General features: G+C 37.4%; 1 protein-coding gene across 2 annotated transcripts in view; it reads left to right on the forward strand.

The window, feature by feature from the left end:
- GPATCH2 (G-patch domain containing 2) overlaps positions 1-21,846 on the forward strand; it is a 182,218-nt gene that overhangs the window by 138,161 nt on the left and 22,211 nt on the right. For both annotated transcript variants that reach the window (XM_048843190.2, XM_075127071.1), the window contains one exon: positions 3,247-3,317. In XM_048843190.2, coding sequence (XP_048699147.1) covers positions 3,247-3,317 — 71 coding nt within the window. The remainder of the gene's footprint in view (positions 1-3,246; positions 3,318-21,846) is intronic.

Here is a 21,846-nt window from a genome sequence, read left to right on the forward strand (position 1 = left end):
ATATATTTGAAGGAATTTAACTGTCTCTACTCCAAAACTATTGGGTCAGTATTTTAATACATAAGAAGCAAAGCAGCCTTAATTCCATGTTTCCTTGCAAGCTACTGAGAAAACTTAGCAGCTAAGTATTTCAAAAGGTCTTTTGGTTAATAAGCTGGCTTGCCAAATGATACTAGATAAGCATCCCAGTTCAGTTTTATTACCAGTTTAAGATTTCAGAATATTTTATCCTGATAACCAGTTTGTTATTAACAATAGTGCCTGTGTTTCTCTGAAACTGTAGTCTTAATGCTTCTATAAAATGGAGAACACCTGACATTTTTTCACAGTATTTAAGAAATTTAAACTGTGTAAGAACAGACTTGCCGGATGAAATCCACACCCCACTCTTCTCTGTTACTCTAGGTAAAAGGGTCAGATGGATATAAAGGGGCTGTTAAATCCTTCCAGATGAGGATTCTCCTGGTGCATAACCTGCAGAAGGCAGGCATAAGCTCATGAGCTTCAGTGTAGGAGGCATGCTGGGGATGTGTAGAGGCAGGGCCGCAATGACTGTGGGGATTCCAGATAGTGTTATGAGCAGCCCAGGGAGTCTGCTGTAATTTAGACAGGAGTGCAGGGCTGTCTAAATTGTATCAGGGGAGTAGCTCCAGCTCAGGATGGCACAGAAATAGCTTAAAGCAATCATAGCCCACCTGTTCCCCTGGAAACTGCACAGAATCTCACAAGTTGTATGTTGGTTACCTCATACTTAAGATCAGTGAATTTAACAAGAAGACACTTACATTTGAATAGTGAGTGGAGTGTTGCTTAACTGATGACCATCCTTTCAGACTTTGAAAAATGCTTAGTCATATGCATGGCAAAGCAATAAGTTATTGACAGAACAAGAACTTTGTGTAAATAAGCCTTTCTCTTTTGTATCTTGAACATATTAGTTCTTTTCAAACACTCAGAAAAAGTAACTGAATACATCAGTAGTACATCAAGCCTCTAGAGTAACTCATTGGGTCATATCTTAAGCTGCTGCAAATTGATGTAGCTCAGTTGATTTCAATGGATCTATGTTGACTTACACCAACTGAAGTTGTAGCAAATACATTTTAAGCATCATAGAAAGCAATAAGTAACACAGTAAGATACAAGAGATTTTTTTAAAAATTCATCATGTTTTTAGGACCATTCTGAACTCCACTAGCTTTGATAGATCAGAGTTAAATCAGCATATCTGCTTTTCTTCCCCTTCTTTCAAACTCCAAATCAGACTCTTAACTAATTTTACTTCCTCAAGCCTGACAGGATGAAAAAAAAAAGAATTACAGTTTTAGCTGTAAATTGTGAAAGTATTATAATGTATGTTACGGTAAGCTGGCTAACATTTAACAGCTACACAGACAACTTTATATGATATTTACCTCACGTCATTTTGAAACTTTTATTTCTTGTGGAAGAAACAAACTAGCATTTTAAAAGCTGGCTTTATGTTGTCAAATTTAGACTGTAACAAGTAACACTTAGTGAGTTGCAGTTTAAACTTAAAGAATTCATTTGTTATCCTTAATGTCTCAAATTACTTGATAATGAACTTAACTTGTACCTTTAGTACTACTTTTGAAGGTTCTGAAATGCAGACTATCCATGCAGGTTTCCATGCTAAGTGGTGTCCCAGCATCCGTTATGCTGCTGATATCTCATCCAGCATGAAACCTGCAAGTGACTAATGCCAGTAATGGTAAATAAATAAATACTTTATCCAAAAATACATTATTTTATCATTTTTAAAATAATTTCACCTCATGGGTTGTAAAATAATTATGAAAGCTTTTGTACTTTTGGCGATGGCATTGGGGGTCCAGTAAATTAATAAGTTTCAGACTGTAGCTGAATCATGTAGTGAATGTAATGTCATCACATGAAACAGAAACTAGTCATCCGCAATGTGTCTACACTTCAGAACCTGTAAAAGAAGGAAAAAAATGAGTTTAACACTAATAAAAATTCATACTTGCAGCATCTTACAGAAATTTTCCTACGGAAGGCCAGCTTGTATAACTATAGGTTTTACCTGGTATGGTATAATAATATTGTTCTGTTTAATTATTTAATTTTTGAAGTAAACAAGTATTAAATTAGAGCTTATGTAATTATCTAGTCAAGACAGAAGTATGTAGCAGGTAAACTATTCAACAACAAAAAGACTGCCCCTCTTAACCTGGTTATTTGAAGCACTTGCCCATCTCTGCAGTGGTACTGTGAAGTCCCCAAGTGTGTCCCCCTAATTTTTTTCTGACTGCCTTCGGTGAAGTGCTGCCTTAAGTCTCCACAGCCATTTGTATAGCTAAGTCTTCAGTTCAGTTTGTCTCGATACTTTGTATCCTTTGTTGAAGGCTTGGTTCCCTTCAAAATATGATTTTAGTTTATTTTGCTATTAGTTTGCACTTCTTCTTTGTAATTATTTTGCAGCTATTTCTAAATGTGTCATTGCCATATCACCCTCACGTTGAGGAGTATCATATCAGTTGGGAGATGCATTTTGAATAATGAAATAGTTTTATTTTGGAAAAGACTTCACATTGTATTTATTTGGGAGAAATTTCAAAAATAAGTTTGTCTAGAATCTACATTATTTTAGTCACCAGTGCTAGCTAATAGATAAGTGTTAGGAAGATTGGGTATTTAGCTTTTGTTCTTACTCTGAAATTTTCAACTTTTTGGGTCTCAGCAGAGTTTATAAATATTGCTTAACTATTAGATACCAGTGCTAATCTGAGAAGTCTTTTAAAGTGAGCTTCTCTATCCCTTTTCATAATAGAGTTTTGAGGGTGTAAGTTATTTATGAATGATTCTTAAGAATCATAGGCTTTTCACAGTTCCGAGTCAGGGTAACGATTTGTGGAACTCTGAAATTCTTTGTTTTCAAATGTCTTTTCTATAACTACAAAGTTCAAATAATGTTGGGTTTAAAATGAATGGATATGTAATTATAACCTTAACTCTACATGTGTCTTCACAAAATTTTATTAAAATGCTGTAATGACTGACCATGAATTTATCAAGAATGCACTACATCCCCAACTTTTAACATTTCTAGTGGTCTTGCCATAAGTGATGCTGTTAAAATCCAATATATAATACTTAATTTACTGTTAAAAATAAAACACAAAAAGATGACAAAGCTAGGATAACATTTTTTTAAAATAAAAAATGGCTTTGTTTCCAACACAGTTGTGAATGTTTTTTGTGTAGCTTCAGCTCCTGCGGGATAACCGATCTGAGAGAGGACACAAGAAAAATATTTCAGTAAAAACAGCTAGCAGGTAAGATAAAGGTGAAAATATACTTTAAAATCACTAACTTATTATCACTTTCTGTCTCCCAAAATTGTTTGTAGTGATTGACTCCATTCTTGATGGGCTTTTTTTATCTGTAACTTCATTTTTATAGCCTTTTCTGTGTAATTTTAATCTTTTGTCAACATTTGTATATTGGATTGGAATGATAGTTGTATCAAAGTAATGTATTTACTCTGATTATAATCATTTTATTAAACAGCTGGATAAAATGGGTGACCAAGTAGGGTTCCTGACTTTGCAATATAACTCTAAGGCTCAAGCAGCTACTGTGTTACCTTTATATATACATCTTTTTTAACAATACAGGTAATTGAAAATAGCTTAACGTTTGTGTCAATCTTGTAGCATGGTTAGAATGTCATTTTCCTGTTAAAAAAACCAAAAACACCTGATTAGCAAACTTTATGAAAACAAACCTTGTCAGTGGTGCAAAAAAAGTCAAGCATTGCAGTAAACAACAGCGACAAAAAATCATAGTCAAATCTCCCAGGTACATGACTGTTCATAGATCTTTTATATGTTTGAAATTTATAGTACACAATTTCCCCCTCCTCCCCAATATTCATTGTAACAGAATTGCTTTATAGTACAGAAAATTACAGAAATGTTTTCTTTGCTGTATACAGTACTTATTATTTACACACAACTTTTATTTTAATTTGTAGTGATATTATTTGGGATGACAAATAAGTTCTTTTGAAAAGGCAATAACACAATAATGATAAGTTGAAGACTTGGGTAATATCCCACTTTTAAGGGAGAATAGGCACATGGCCTTCACAGTATATCCAGTATCTTTAGTTATATGGATATACCCATTTTTTTCATGTAAGTAAATAGTGGATGTTATTAATAGCCAGAGTCTGAGACCAAATATTCACTTAGATCATATGAGTATTAAATATGAAAATACTTAATTTTAATTGTGTGTGAGCTCAGATGACATCTTCCAAATGGTTGGTTCCACCAGTAAAGCAGAATCTGTTATGCATCCTCTTCACACAATTTATAAGACTTTTTCATCTGTTAAATGTCTTTCAAGGTAAACAAATATTATTTTAAAGATGTTTGAAAGCATAGTTCGGAAATCATATTTTTGCTCAGAACAACAGTATATAAAGAAAATTGTCCTCCATTGAGCTGAATTCTCTTCATAAGTGCATATTTAGGGCCTGATTCTCATTTCCCTGCCACCATCCAAAATCTCAACAACTTAATATTTTATCTTCGTAAAAGTTGTTATAAACAAACGGAAAAACTGTTTATGTGAAAAGCAAGCATGTGTACCACCTTGCAAACACACAGTAACTTATCTTTATCGATGAAATCCGTTGGGTTAAGTTACCAGTATAAATAGAGCAGGTGGGATTTCCAGCTTGCCAGTACAGTCGGAGGTCTCCTACAGCTTGACATAGTTTTACGTTGCCATTCCCTCCAGAGGGGAGTTGACCACCTTGCTGCTGCATTTAAAATTCCCGACTTCACCCATATGTGTGGAGGGACAAAATTTCTTTCCTTTCAAGCTTACGAAAAAAATCATTGGTTCAGATGAAGCTGATATTATGCACAAAGTTAATGAGAGGGCAAGTTCCGAATTGTACCTTTCTAGTAAATTTGAAGTCTCATTGCTGTGTATGGAATCTTGAAATGGATCTTTCATATCTTTACAAATGTGGCCAGATCTTTTTAAAAGTTGTAAATTAGCAAAGCTCTGTTGAAACCAATGGAACTTGACAAATTTACACCAGCAAAGGTTTTGGCCCACTCTTTAGCATAATCATAAATAACTCTAAGTAAAGCTATTGTATTTAAGGTTACTATACGCATATGCAGCTAAATCTTTTGTTGAATACAGTTGTTAGCCCTGGTCTTCACTACGAGTTTATGTGGAATTTAGCAGCCTTAGATTGATTTAACCCTGCACCCGTCCACACGACGAAACCATTTTTGTCCACTTAAAGGGCTCTTAAAATCGATTTCTGTACTCCTCCCCAGTGAGGGGATTAGTGCTGAAATCGACATCGCCTGGTCGAATTTGGGGTAGTGTAGATGCAATTTGATGGTATTGGCCTCCGGGAGCTATCCCAGAGTGCTCCATTGTGACCGCTCTGGACCGCACTTTCAACTCAGAGGCACTAGCCAGATACACAGGAAAAGCACCAGGAACTTTTGAATTTCATTTCCTGTTTAGCCAGCGTGGCGAGCTCATCAGCAGAGGTGACCATGCAATCCCAGAATCGCAAAAGAGCTCCAGCATGGATCGAACGGGAGGTACTGGATCTGATTGCTGTATGGGGAGATGAATCTGTGCTATCAGAACTCCATTCCAAAAGACGAAATGCCAATATATTTGAAAAAAATTCCAAGGGCATGATAGACAGAGGCTGTATCAGGGAACCGCAGCAGTGCTGCATGAAAATGAAGGAGCTCAGGCAAGCCTACCAAAGAGGCAAATGGCCACTCCGGGTCAAAGCCCCAGACATGCCACTGCTATGATGAGCTGCGTGCAATCCTAGGGGGTGCCCTGACCACTAACCCACCGCTGTCCATGGAAACCTGCAAGGGGGGAGTCTCATGCAGCAGGGATGAGGATTTTGGGGATGAGGAAGATGAGGAGGAGGATAGTGGACAACAGGCAAGTGGAGAAACTGTTCTCCCCAACAGCCAGGAACTGTTTATCACCTTGGAGCCAATATCCTCCCAAGGTGGTCTCCCGGACCATGAAGCCGGAGAAGGCACTCTGGTGAGTGTACCTTTATAAATATAATACATGGTTTAAAAGCAAGTGTGTTTAATGATTAATTTGCCCTGAAGACTTGGGATGCATTCGCAGCCAGTACAGCTACTGGAAAATTCTGTCTGGGGATGGAGCGGAAATCCTCCAGGGGTTCTTAAGGGGACATTCAGAGGTGGCCGTTCCTGCTGGGCTGAAAAGAAATCATCCCTACTTTTAGCCACACGGTGGGGGGAGACCAGTTTACGCTGAGCTGTTGACATTTGGCTGGCAGGGATCTTCCCTGATACTAGTCATGCTGTGGGAGGAGGGGTGAAGCGATCATCCCAGAGAATTGGATGGTGGTGGAGGGGTTTAGTTGGGTTTGTGCTGCACGTTAACCCGAAAACTGCAGCCCCTCCTTTTAAATGGCCAACCCAACGGGTGCTTGGTATGGGAAAGGAGGGTGCTGCTGTTTGAAACCATTCCCACATGTTATGAAGGTTGAAGAAGCCAAAAGACTGTGGCTTACCATGGCTGCCTGCAAGCCACATTCTGTTAACCGGCCCTGCGTGTGTGATCTCTCACACCAAACCGGCAGGCCCCCAATATAAGAGGCAAAATGCGACCTTGTACCGAAAGCACATGTGCTATGTAATGTTAACAGCTTGGTTGACCGTGAAAGAGTCTACCCATTGTTCTCTAAAATGGGTCTTTTTAGATACTACTCTCCCTTTTTTTTCTCTTGCAGCTGCAAATGTTTCAATGCACCCGCTATCATCTCCGTCCCAGAGACAAGCGCAGATAAGAAGGCGAAAAAAATGCACTAGTACTGAAATGTTCTCTGAGCTCTGGCAGTCCTCCCACACTGAAAGAGCTCAGCAGAATGCGTGGAGGCAAACAATGGTAGAGTCCAGGAAAGCAGAAAATGAATACGAGGACAGGAGGGACGAGGAAGATGAGAGGTTGCAGGAGCAAGAGGAAAGGTGGCGGCAGCGTGATGAGAGGAGGCAGATGCAAAGCTGAGGCTACTGGGGGATCAAACTGATATGCTCCGGGGTCTGGTGGAGCTGCAGGAAAGGCAGCAGGCGCACAGACCTGAAGATGCGAGTTCCTGAAGAAACGAGCATCATGTACCTTTCCCTGCCATCCCACTTTGATGTCGGTGAACGTCCCTTGTGATCCATCAGTGCTTGCAGCACCACTGAAAAGTACCCCTTGTGGTTTACGTACTGGCCGCCAAGGTGGTTCGGTCCCAAGATAGGGATATGCGTCTGTCACCCCACCACAGTTAGGGAATCCCATTGCAGCGAAGCCATCCACTATGACCTGCACATTTCCCAGAGTCACTATCCTTGATAGCAGCAGCTCAGTGATTGCGTTGGCTACTTGGATAACAGCAGCCACCACAGTAGATTTGCCCACTCCAAATTGATTCCCGACTGACCGGTAGCTGTCTGGCTTTGCAAGCTTCCAGAGGGCTATCGCCACTCGCTTGTGAACTGTGAGGGCTGCTCTCATCTTCATATTCTTGCGCTTCAGGGTAGCGGAAAGCAAGTCACAAAGTTCCATGAAAGTGCCCTTAGGCATGGGAAAGTTTTGCAGCCACTGGGAATCATCCCAGACCTGCAACATTATGCAGTCCCACCAGTCTGTGCTTGTTTCCCAGGCCCAGAATCGGCGTTCCACGACATGAACCTGCCCCATTGCCACCAGGGTGTCCAAATTGCTGGGGCCTGTACTTTGAGAGAAGTCTGTGTCCATGTCCTCATCACTCTCGTCACCGTGCTGCTGTCGCCTCCTTGCCTGCTTTTGCAGGTTCCGCATATACTGCAGGATAATGCGTGAGGTGTTTACAATGCTCATAACTGCTGCATTGATCTGAGCGGGCTCCATGCTTGCCATGTTTTGGCTTCTGCAGGAGAGCAGAGTTGCAGCGGAAGCAGTGGCTGGCAACGGATGCCACAAGAATAGATATTTATAGAGAACAACGAGAGAACCTGCAAGGTGGATTCATGAGAACAGGAGAGCAGAGTTGCAGCGGAAGCAGTGGAGAACAATGGTTAGCACCACGCACATTTCCTGAGGAAGAACACACGTACCTGGGAGCCCATGACAGACAATATGGAGAAATTCACTATTGAGACAATAGCAGCAGAGCAGAGTTGCAGTGGTGGATGATGACAGTTAGCAGTCCTACTGCACCGTCTGCTGAAAGAAGTATGGCGTCCACATGGAAAAAAGGCACAAAATGATTATCTGCCGTTGCTTTCACAGAAGGAGGAGCGACTGACCACATGTACCCAAAACCACCCGCGACAATGTTTTTGCCACATCAGGCATTGGGAGCTTAACCCAGAATTCCAATGGGTGGCGGAGACTGCGGGAACTGTGGGATAGCTACCCACAGTGCACTGCTCCATAAGTTGATGCTAGCCACGGTAGTGAGGATGCACTCTGCCGACTTAATGCGCTTAGGGTGGACATACGCAATCGACTGTATAAAATCAATTTCTAAAAATTGACTTCTATAATATCAACCTAATTTCGTCGTGTAGACATACCCTTAATTCTCACTTGAAAGTCTCAAGCAATCTAAGATTGATTCTGAATTACCTTTTGCGCATTTTCAGTGATTACATTTAACATGTAAGGATATTATAATTCAGATAATTAATCTCCTTTTAAAGGAAGCTCACAACAAATTATAACTATGACCAATAGAAATATCTTGTCTTGCGGTTTATTGCTAAATACAATAATAGAAAATTAACGGATGGTAAACAATTGAAGGTTTGTAAAATTATTACCCAGCACACTTTGGACTCTTTAAGCTGCTAGCCAATGCATATATATTGGGCATAATACATGCCACATTAATGGGTATTACGTGCACAGTATTACTATTATATATAAATATAAAAAATTTGGAAAGTTATGTTAACTAAATGTATTATACTCTCCCTCCAGTTCTGTTCACCCATGTCAAATATCCCACAATGCTTTGCAAAGTTGAAATCAGCTTTGGCATTAGAAAATAGGAAGTCTGTCAAAGCCAAGATACATGATTGATGTTTCTTAGCACAGGTCAGGATGTACCTCTGGGCCTAACTGGTTTGGACTGTAGTATCCAAAACAGATTCAAGAAAAGTACAAAACAAAACAATGAGTTAAGGAAATGTTATGAACTGATAGGTTGGATTTTAGTGACTTATAAAACGTTTTGTAACTTGTAAAATCATGCTATAAATACTACTAGCTATCTTTGAAGCACAACTTCTGTGTAAGATGAGAATTGTTTCCTGGAAGGAAGATATGCCTGTCTTCTTTTCATATTGTACTGCTGCTAAGTTTGGTTATTTGGTCTCTTAAACATTTTTAAGAATAAACCGCAAGTGTAACCAAACTGTTGCCTTTGCCTTTTAGTCAGTAAAGCTATATCTGTTGTTCTTATTGCAAGACTGGAATTGCTAAATGTATTTCTTTGTGTAGTTGCACACTGGCTTATTTCTAGTCATGTGAAATTTTTTTTTTTTTTGGTGTTTTGAAAGACATTTTCTTTTTATATTTGCCTTGACTTTTCTTACACCTTCTGGATGAGTGACCACAGTTCTTGTCTCAGCACATGGAAAAAAGTAAAGATTAGAGACCTATATTGCACTAGATCAATGAATTATGGAATAATTTACTCCAGAACCGTATCTGTCAGGTAGGAAGGGATAAGCACTCAGTCGGTCTGTTGTTGTCTTTTTTCTGTGCAGTGTGTGTTGATACTTTCAGGAGGACCTTAACTGTATTGGGTTGCTCATAAAAGAGATAACAAACATTAAGATTTAAAAATGAAGATGAGTTTCAACCCTATTTACATTAAATATAGCCTCAAAGCAAGACTGGGACTGTTCAGCTTAAGAAAGAGACAGCTAAGGGGAATATGGTAGAGTTCTATAAAACATGAATGGTATGGAGAAAGTGAATATGGAAGTGTTATTTACCCCTTCACATAACACAAGAAATAGGGATCCCTCAATGAAATTAATACGCAGCAGGTTTAAAACAAACAAAAGAAAGTACTTCTTCACACAACACACAGTCAACCTGTGGAACTTGTTGCCAGACGATGTTTCGAATGCCCTGTATATAACTCAATTAAAAAAAGAATTAGATAAGTTTATGGAGGATAGATCCATTAATCGCTATTAGCCAAGATGATCATGGACACAACCCCATGCTTCAGGTGTCCCTAAATATCTGACTGCCAGAAACTGGGATTTGACAACAGGGGATGGGTCACTTGATAATTCCCCTGTTGTGTCCATTCCTTCTGAAGCATCTGTCATCAGTCACTGTTGGAAGACAGGATTCTAGGCTAGATTAACCATTTGTATGATGCAATGTGGCCATTCTTATTGACAGATTAAGACAAAAACCAAAAAAAAGGAGATCTTAAATTTGGTAAATAGCACTAGAGGAGTTAGTCTATGCTGTAATCAATTGATTAGGAAAACAAAATTACAGACAGTCAAAGTACTTAAACTTCTAGAATAATTTTCATTATTTATAATGGTCTTCATTATTTTTTAAAGTATCTTCACATTAAGTACAATAATTATTCAATCAGGTGTGTTTTTTCTTCTGGCTCATAGTATTATAAATGGGATTTATGGTATGTACATGTATTGAGAGGCTGAAGGAAAAAACAAGACAAGATTTGCTGCCACTTTTCCAGATATGATAAAATAATTTGATCATTCATCACTGGTTCCCAGAGATTGCGTGAACTCTGTCTTTTTAAGAACAAAACACATTTCCTGGCCCTCAGTTCTTTTCCGTCACTAATGTAGAAGTGCTGACATCCGTACCGCCTGGAAAAAAAATGGGCAAGCACTCAGGAGCCTGAGTCTATCTGTTGTTCCTCTTTTCTGGCCATAGGAAACAGCACAGCCTGAAACAGGTCTCTTCGCATCCCTAAAAGAGAGAGGCCTGTTAGCGATGGAAGCTGGGGAAATGGTACAAGAGACATAGTGGGTAGTATGAAAGAAAAATGTCACATGGTGATACATGATAAATGTTAATAAGAATATTGAGCATATGTTTTCCAGATTTTCTGTAATCCACCAACCCTTTCAAATCTCAGTCCTGCCCAGACTTCTAAATATTTTGGATAGGTTGGAAAAAAGAATGCATCATCTACATTATATTTTTGTGATTTTATTTTATTTTGGTATTCTGTGTAAATTAATAATGAAAAGGAGAGTTCTAAAATGAGAAAAATCACACAAAAGGTGATCAGAGATTTGAAAAGTATATTTTTGCTTGAGATGTAGAAATATTGAGTTCAGACTTCTTTCCATCAGGTCAGAAAGAAAATCCCTATTTACATTTGAACAGAACTCATTCAGTTTCATCTGATACAGATCACTGTATTTTGTTACACAGATGTGACAAATAGAATTACAGCTGCTCTTTATTTGATCTTCTAAAGAGACAAAGATGTGGAAGGATGCTGTCTGCTCCGTTTTTCCCACCGTGTCATCTGTTGTTTGGGAAGGAGTCCTAATTTGCAGCAGATACAAAACTATTTGTCGTGTTGCAGGTTTGCCAAAAATAAATGAAACCATTAATTACTACATTTTTTGAGCAGCTGTTAATAGATTGGGATAAGAAAACTGTACCTTAGACTACTGGTTAATTACAAGAACTATAATTGTTTAATGTGGCTTTTATGGAATGAAATTACTGTACCAGAAGATGTGAACTCTGTTTTTAGACACTGTACAGGAAAATGAACACATAGCTTTATATCAATATCGCTAAGAATTAGTATATTTTATACAGTAATTATTCATTGTTGTCATCCTACACATTTATTGATATTCCCAACAAAAATACATTAAACTGGAGTTAAGATTGAATATATATCCATAATTAAAGTATAAAATTTGTAGTAATTCCAAATACAATCCACTACAAATACAGGTAATTGAGAATTAAGGTTAAACTTAAAAGGTGTATGTTAAGATAGAAACAGATAGCTAAAGCACTCAAACAATCTTAACTCTTCTTTTAGTGCCATTAATGTTATTGTATATACATAATAGTGTTTCTAGTTGCACATTAAATTTAAATGATTTTTAAAGACACTACATTTTTCCTCTGGCATCACCCTCGGAGAGGATGATGGCATGTTATACTATCAATGGCTACACTTTCTCTGTGGCAGTTAGGATTCAGTCTAATTCAGAAGAATAGAAGATTGCAGCCATTTTGAAAAAGGGCAGTTTTTCGTGGAATTCTCTGTAGTAGAATATTATTTGTCAGGCACTGCAGTTAAAAAGAAGAATAATAAAAAATGAACATTAATCCCTTTTTAAAAAACCTTGGAATATAGCCTATGTATAATATTTCAATAAGTTTTAACTATATGGAAACTATGAACCGTGTCTGTTATTCCATTAATAAGATAACATGAGAAATAAAAATCATGTGATATTGGATGCTTAATTTCTTAAAGAACATATTTTCAATTAATTGTAACTTATAAAGTAATTAATGAATGTGATTGGGCACAGAATAAATTTTCTGGGATTTTACCAAGTGAGCATGCAGATCCAGTGGCCCAAACACCATGTGCAACTGACATGCGTGTACACCCCCATCAGAGATGTTAAGTACATACTTGGACAGCTAACCCCTCATGCCACTACGCCTACACTCTAATTTTAGCATGCTAGCTCATTCAGAGCTAGTGGGGGTATGTCTCCTCAAGCTGGGAATTACACCCCCAGCGCAAAGTGTAGATATACTTTGGTGTAATGGAAATTCATGTTAAGAACGTTGGCACAAAATCACTGTTTCCTGGTTAGAGCAAAAGGTTTTGTTTGCCTTGGAATTTCTGGAACAGCAGGAGACTGTTATCCTGTTGCAACATTCTACTCCAATAACATCATCTCTTTGCTAACCGCATTTTACAGATACTTAAATATGAACCGTATCCATAAAAATTATAATACATGTTATGTTTAGAATTCTGTAATTTAAAATCAGTTGAGTAAACTCTTTTGATCATAGAGTAGATCTTCACATTCTTCGCTTCTGAAAACAGATGAAGTTAGGTTTTTCTTCATAGCCATCATAATACCCTTTTATGGACATTTTAAGAGTCATTCTTTCAACATGACTTTTTCAGTACAAATCCCTTCCAAGTCCTCTGTCTCAGCAGGTTCCAGTATTGTAGACGCAGGTGTTTCCCATGATGAAAAGTACGAAATGGTGGTATTTCTTTGTGAGGAAAGCTATAGTCTTGAATGAGCTGTTCTAGTTTTGTTAAAACAGAATTTTTCTTTCCTAGCATTCTTTGTTGACTTGTTTATGCACCAGGATATCGGTTTGGATTTGCCTTTGTCTAATTCATATACTTTTGATCAATTCCAACTCATGCCCAATTATATTACACTAAATTAACATAATTCAACAGATGTTGATATTTAAATGTTTTCTGGCATTCACATCTTGGACAGCTGTCTTAGAGCTTGGGGAAAAGGCAAACATTTAGAGTTAAATGCTGAACATATGCTTAAATTACTAATTAGAGAGAAGAAAAACAATGCATTATCCTTTCTGAGGACAGTAAATCTCTAATATAGATATTTTTTTAAAAGACTTTTAGTCACAGTTAAAGTCCATTGGTCTCTGGAGACTGGGTGCTGTGGCATATACTGTGGCATTGGACTTCATTTCCATTTGGATTTGCTGAACGTGATGCCAATAGAGACTTGCTTCGTTCAGGTGAACTTGAATTAAGTCTCAGAAGTGCTGGAAAAAGACAATGTGAAGACAAGTGTTAGAGTACTGTAGGTGGTGATGAGATAGTCCACTGACAAGAGATATTAATATTTTCCCATTCATAGTTAAATAGTGCTAATACTCCATTAAAACAAATGTCACTCTTACGTTTAAAGTTGCATTCTGAACAGACTGGGTTGATATGAAAGGAGTTTGACATAGAAGAATGCTACTATCACATCTGTTTAACATTTAATAAAAAGAAAAAAAGTGCATCACTTTTGATGGTTAATGTATTTTTCTTCACACTGGTAGAGGCAGATGCTACAATCTGTGTTACGTTGGTGATGTCATTCTTATAACTGAGTCTGAGGAAAAAGCTTCAGAGCTTGTAAAGTGAGTAGCTAGATCTAGGGTGGAATTCTGATTTCATCTGAACAGTGTTTTTTGTTGTTTAAAAAAATTTTTTAAAAACCAATAAAAGTGATAACACTTGAGAGGTATACCCTAATCCTCGTAAGAGTAAGAAATGAATGTTCTATATTTCTATATAATATCTATAATTTACTATGTATATAATGAGTGTGTAGCTGTAAATACAAAATTATTTTGCCAATTTCTATTTATTAATCATTGGAAAAGATTGTTATATACACTTTTTTGGTAAATTTTTGCAGACAATCCTAATTACAGTAACAAGAGTCTAGTCGAGAGGCTGCACATCTTACTAGTAACATACACTCTTTTTAGTTGTTCATAACTATGTATGGAGTTTCTGAAAATGAGCATGGGAGGCTGCAACCCAGGAATGACTTTTTTTCGGGCTGTCAATTAATTGCAGTTAACTCACATGATTAACTCAAAAAAATTAATCACAACAAAAAAATTAATCATGATTAATCACAGTTTTAATTGCACTGTTAAACAATAGAATACCAATTGAAATTTATAAAATATTTTGGATGTTTTTCTACAATTTCAAATATATTGACTTCAATTACAACACAGTATACAAAGTGTGCAGTGCTCACTTTATATAATTTTTATTTCAAATACTTACACTATAAAAACTCACCTCATACAAGTATCATAGTGCATTCTCTTTATCATGAAAGCACAACTTACAAATGTAGATTTTTTTGTTACATAACTGCACTCAAAAATAAAATAATGTAAAACTTTAGCTCCTACAAGTCCACTCAGTCCTACTTCTTGTACAGCCAATCGCTAAGACAAACAAGTTTGTTTACATTTATGAGAGATAATGTTGCCCGCTTCTTATTTATAATGTCAGTGAGATGTATAATGTCACTGAAAGTGAGAGCAGACAGTCACATGACAGTTTTGTAGCTGGCTTTGCAAGGTATTTACGTGCCAGATACGCTAAACATTTGTATGCCCCTTCATGGTTCAGCCACCATTCCGGAGGACATGCTTCCCTGCTGATGATGCTCGTTTAAAAAAAAAAAAAAAGTGTTAATTAAATTTGTGACTGAACTCCTTGGGCGAGAATTGTATGTCTCCTGCTCTGTGTTTTACCCTCATTCGTGTTACAGCAGTCTTGGGTGATGACCCAGCATGTTGTTCGTTTTAAGAACACTTTCATTGCAGATTTGACAAAATGCAAAGAAGGTACTAATGTGAGATTTCTAAAGATAGTGGCAGCATTTGACCCAAGATTTAAGAATCTCAAGTGCCTCCCAAAATCTGATCAGGACAGGATGTGGAGCATGCTTTCAGAAGTCTTATAAGAGCAAAACTCTGATGCGGAAACTAGAGAACCCGAACCACCAAAAAAGAAAATCAGACTACTGCTGGTGACATGTGACTCATGATGATGAAAATGAACATGCATCGGTCTGCACTGCTTTGGATCATTATCGAGCAGAACCCCTCATCAACATGGACACGTCCTCTGAAATGGTGGTTGAAGCATGAAGGGACATATCAATCTTTAGCGCATCTGGCACGTAAATATCTTGCAACACCGGCTACAACAGTGCCATGAGAACACCTATTCTCACTTTCAGGTGACATTGTAAACAAGAAGCGGGCAGCATTATCTCCTGCAAATGTAAACAAACTTCTTTGTCTGAGTGACTGGCTGAACAAGAAGTAGGACTGAGTGGACTTGTAGGCTCTAAATCTTTACATTGTTTTATTTTTAAATGCAGTTATTTTTTGTACATAACTCTACATTTGTAAGTTAAACTTTTAAGATAAAGAGATTGCACTCCAGTACTTTTATTAAATGAATTGAAAAATACTATTTTTATTTTTACAGTGCAAATATTTATAATAAAAATAAAATGAGCACTGTAACGTTGTATTCTGTGTTGTAATTAAAATCAATATGTTGGAAAATGTGGAAAACATCCAAAAATATTTATATTTGAAAATGTTGAGCAGGGGATTGGACTAGATGACCTCCTGAGGTCTCTTCCAACCCTAATATTCTATGATTCTATGATATAAATGGTAGTCTATTATTTTTAACGGCACAGTTAATCGCGATTTTTGTAATTGATTGACAGCCCTAATTTTTTATCTTTGATTTTGACTTTAGGATTTAGATAATATAAATACAAAGAAAACACAGACAGTATACCCTATTTTTGCATTTAAAATTGCATCAATTCTTCTAATTCCATGTGGTAAGCAAGTTGTTCATAGTGCCTATTTGTTCTTGGTATTTTGGTTTTAAAATATTGATTTTCAAACTGACTACTTTGTTCTAGAGATATCTGCAATATATTTTTTCATGGAGTTTTTCTGTTGGTGGCACATTATACTGAATACTTAACTTTATGGTAGATGAAAATGGCTGAATTGCCTTTTAATAATGTATATTCTGATAAAACAATATCTGTCTTTGGCAAAATTAATGTGAATTTAAAAACACTGACCTTACTTAACACATATTTACCCAATATATATTTTAGAAGAATGTTTCATTTAAGAATGCTTCATGTGTTTATCTGCTACCTTGTTCTTTGTTAACTCAGGGCACTGCAATGTAGAGTTCTCCCAATACACCATATATTCAGTCTGGCTACTGCACATTTCCACCGAGCAAATCCAGTGCATATAAGCCATATTCCCCATAGCAACAGGCTCTGATATGAGTGATTAGGTGATATTCATAAATGTGTTTGTTGAAGCCATAATCAAAATCTCCATCCACATGGTCTTCAAAGTCTGATCCCTCTTACTTCAAACCATCAGTGTCAGCTTTTACTGGTTCTATAAAAACTGTGAAATTAAGTATCTAATCTTTGTCATTCTCCAATTAAGTAAGTTTGGATCAATGTGGCTGTAGAGGGAAAACCCTTGCCCTCATCTATAGCCTGAGCAAAAGGAGCCAAATACCTCCCCAAAATAAACTGTTGGAAAAAGGGGGAACAAATTGCTTGAGAACAAAGCAGCTGTCAGAATGACATCAATAGAAATTAGCTGGTACTCTGGCACTTCTTGCTGACACTGACTGTCCAAATCATTGCCAGGCACAAATGCTATATAGCTTTTTATGACAAACAATAAAATAGATTTCAGACATCGATTTGACCTAAAGTTAGACAAATCCAATCATACTGGGTGACATCTATCTCAAATATTCCTAACAAAATGATACAGAGGTATGTTCTTTTTTTTTAAGAGAAACCTGTACAATAATACTATCAGGTGAGGTCCAAATCCTCCATCTTTACAGAAACAATTTTGATCATTCTTATTTGTCTTTGTCTATAGAAGCACTGTTGTCACAGCCAGGAGCTATGCACTTACCAATAATGCACTCACAGTATCCTGCAATATGAAACATGTATGGATGGGGGGAGAAAAAACCCTACATACTAGATTTCTGTGAGACAGCCCTGCAGTAATTAGTATATCAATCACTTGCTATTCAAATGGAGACCAGGCTGCCAAAGTGCATGGGATTGGAGGCGCAGCCAACAGTGCCCCTTTGCATCTTAAAAAAATAACTTTAAATGTCCCTTTGCTAAGGTTGGGTCTACACTGCCACTTTCAGCACTAAAACTTTAGTCGTTCAGGTGTGTGAAAAAACACCCTGTGAGTGACAAAAGTTTTAGCACTGAAAAGTGCCAATATAGACAGCACTTTATCGCCGGGAGCTGCACTCCTGGCGATAAAGCATGTCTATACTGCCCCCACTACAGCGCTGCCGTGGCCACGCTGTAACGTGGGCAGTGTAGACATACCCTAAGGAGAGTGCTTTAGGATGTGTGGAGCGCTTGTCACATACTGGACAGCTACAGTTCACATCTTGAAAAAGTGGGAGATGCATGTTCTGACTTCAGTCAATTGTTCTTATTTAGTGTTATGGTAAACGTCGTGTTGTTTTTTCTCTCTACCCTTACATATCTATATAAGGAGTTTTCTTCTACTTTCCACAGAGAAGCACTCCCAAATTGTGCAGTTTAGAGTGAGGCAGACCCTATCAGTAAATGACAAATGTTATCCTTCTGTTGGACAGCCTGACATCCTCTAGATGACTGGAAAAAGTCAAAGAACAAAAGGAACTATAAAATTTGGTGCAATGGCTCTGTGCCACAAGGGGAAAAGGGGCTGAGATTTAGGAGTGAACCCTTTCTAACGAACCTGTTTGCCATTGCTTTGCATATATATATTGCTTTGCAACATATGTCTCTTGCATTTTGTTGTACCATATTATGAAGGTGCCATAACTGTACCATAGTTAGTTGTGTTGAGATGTGCATTTGAGGCAGGATTACACCTCTTTATGTATGAGTAATATTATGTACTGTACCCAAACTTACAGCACTAACTAGCTGGTGGGTAAACATGTAAAATGTTACAGTTCTATTGGGATATTATTTTTAGAAAATGTTCCTTAATACTAGAAGGCAATTGCAGGGAAGGGTGTGACTTTGCATAAGCATCCAAACTTTTGGAAGCTTAATCATATTGAATCACTGAAACTTGTGTTGGTCCCACTACCTTATTTAGATACTAAGGTGACAGGAAACTTAGAAATACCTACATGATATTGTTTAATGCTGTATACTGCTAAGGTGCTCAAATTGTGGTCCATAGCACTCAGGTAGGTGATGAAGCAGTTGCTAGCAGTCTGTGGAGAACACGGTCATATTAAGACACCTAAAAATACATTTAAATACTGTCCAGTTTTCCATGCAAGTAGTTGCTAATCGCCACAGAGTAACACCATCAACTGGAGGAGGCAGTCTATGCAACTTCCTGTGAGAGGAGGACATGTGGTCCAGAAGGCAAACTCTGTACTAAAATGTGGGCCACCCTGTGTGTTTATAAAAAAAAAAAAAAATTGAGAACTTTTGCTATGCTGTTATTACATTAAGGACACTAGAATAATGAGACAGTGTGGTCGGGCTGTACTCTTGTCAAGAAAGATGGATGAGGTCATCCACCTTCATTTTGAGTCATTTTGTTGGCTTTCTTATGTAATATATATTTCTGAATCCAGTTTCAGAATTGCTCTCCTGGTTTTAGACATTCTCCATTATCTATCTTCTCCCTATTGTTCTGACCACTGCTCCCCATACTCCCTTCCATCTCACACTGCACCTCTGGACTTAGCCTGCTTTCTGTAAATGTTATAGTTGAGGAAAGAGGTTACTCATTGATCTCCTTTATATCTTATGAGCTCTTCCCATACTTTCCTTCTAAACCCCTGAATCACTCTTTCAATCTCGTCTTAAAATCATCCTGTAGTTTGAAAACTAAAATTATTAGAGTAGAAATTAACGTTGTAGATCACCACTGGGAATGTCCAAACATGCCACCTAATAGCATAATTACATTGTCTAAGAAATTGTTGTCAAACCATTTCAAGCTTCAAATAAGTTGCAGTCATTATGTCGTTCTGTCTCCATTCTCATCCAACTCTTTTGAGATTGAAAATGGACAAAGGGAGTGACAATTCTTCTTAATAATCAAGCCTTAGATCCTTATAAAATTCAAACCAGTCAACTCCAGCCTTACTAAAATCTGTTTCTAAAGAGCTTCAGTTAGTAACTTATCAAGCCTAGGCATTAGCTACAGCATCCAATGATATAATTGAAGAGTTCTACAGCCATCTGCAGGAACTCAATGATACTGTGCTAGGATAAATGTTGCTGTTTACAGAGTATTTCAATGCCCAAGTTGAGTGAAAGAGTTGTTGATCAGAATATAATGGACAGACAAGTATTGGGTGATATCAGTTCATTAAATTGTGCTGTGAAAATTAGTTTTAAAGTGTTATTTCAGCATCAGTGTAGCATACAACATAATCTATGCTTTCCAAATCAGCTGCACAGAAATCCAATAGATAAGAATGTTTTTGAGCAAAACGTGAAAACTCTTCCACTCTTACCTCTGTCAGGAACTGCTACTTTCAAAGTTCAAGTTATGTCTAAAATGCAATAAACAGGGACCTCCATTATTTACAGATAATATGTGCCAAGTCATAGAGGTACAAAATGTAATCTGGCAAATGGCTTGATGCTTTGCTGAAGTGTAAACAGAAGTCCAAACAAACTGTGGGGAGGAAATGAGGTGTGCATGTATTAACATTGCAATTATAACACATCAAGAAGAGTAAATAATATGGATCTCAAAGCATTACAGCTTGTGAGGAAAGCAAAAACTCCTAAAGCAAGAAAACACTGGAGTAAGACAACCAACAGGGATGTTGGAGCAATGAGTAGACATGTAAAATAAATACATAAGTAAATGTGTTATTTGTATTGCAGTAGTGCCCAAAAGCCCCTAACTGGAATCAAGGTCTCAGAAAATGTACTAGCACATATGAAGACAACTGCAATACAAACTTAATTCTCACAACACACCTTTGTGAAGTAGCTATGGAATAATTCCCACTTCCAGGGTAGTAGGGATGAAGAAGATTAATTGTTTTTGGAGGAGTACTGTTTTATATATGGAAAAATGAACAGGGTGGTTAGTGATGTCCCCACATCCACACAGCAAGCCATTGGGGAGAACTATGGTATTCAGAAGTAGCTGCCTTCTTATGCTCAGTCCACTGCACTATACTGCTTTGTAATGACTAGAGTGAAATTCTAATTCCATCTGAATGTTAATAGCAAAGGCAGTGATAATACTTGAACATCATAAACCCTTAAAAGTAGGAAAAGGAGGTTAAACAAGTAAGTCTGTTTTCTTTCTTTTTTTCTTTTCTTTTTGTTTTTATATAAAATATAATCATTTAACAAAAGTACATGTGCAAAGTGGAAATGGCATATAAAGGTCTGTTTTCTGTATCTGTGGTCCATGAAAGTAGGGGGCCTCTTTCAAAGGCTGGATATGGATTGAAAGGTCAACGTGAAACTGATGGCTTTTTGTACAGGACAGGGTGGTGCTAATGACCACTAAGATCCGATTAGATCAAACTCTGACTTGAGCTGCTACAGATGGCTTTGGAAGCCAAACATTCATAGTTTCAGATGAGAAACAGCTCATTAAAAATATTGTATTACCAAGAATACTGAGGTGATAGAAAAATAAGAGTTTGTATGGCAACAGTGTGGATGGAATGGTTTCTGTCTGGGGGATTTAGAAGATGTATCATTTAGACATATTTCCCGGAATCATTATCTAGAGAAAAAATGGGAAGGCAGACTGCCAGAATGGAGGGGGAAAGTAAAGAAAATTAGATAGCACTGAACAGTGGGATGATAACCTTAACAGCAAATAGTTATGAGCACTGGTGACTCACGTTATCAACATGGAGACAGCCATTTCTGAGAACAGCAGTTTCCACAGTGTAACTTATTTTTTTTTATTAATATACATGATTTTGGTGTGTCGTCTTGTGCTTATAGTACCACTATCATCTTTTCCCTGGAAATACTGTATATCAGAGGGGGAAAGGAATAAAATCTGGCAGTATATTTTTCCATTCCTTTTTTGTTTAATATGTTGAGGCATGATAATAACAACAAAAATCTTGGCCTGCTAGTGTAAGTTCACACCAGTCTG

The sequence above is a fragment of the Caretta caretta genome, chromosome 3 (assembly GCF_965140235.1).
Source record: "Caretta caretta isolate rCarCar2 chromosome 3, rCarCar1.hap1, whole genome shotgun sequence".
Classification (NCBI taxonomy): domain Eukaryota; kingdom Metazoa; phylum Chordata; order Testudines; family Cheloniidae; genus Caretta; species Caretta caretta.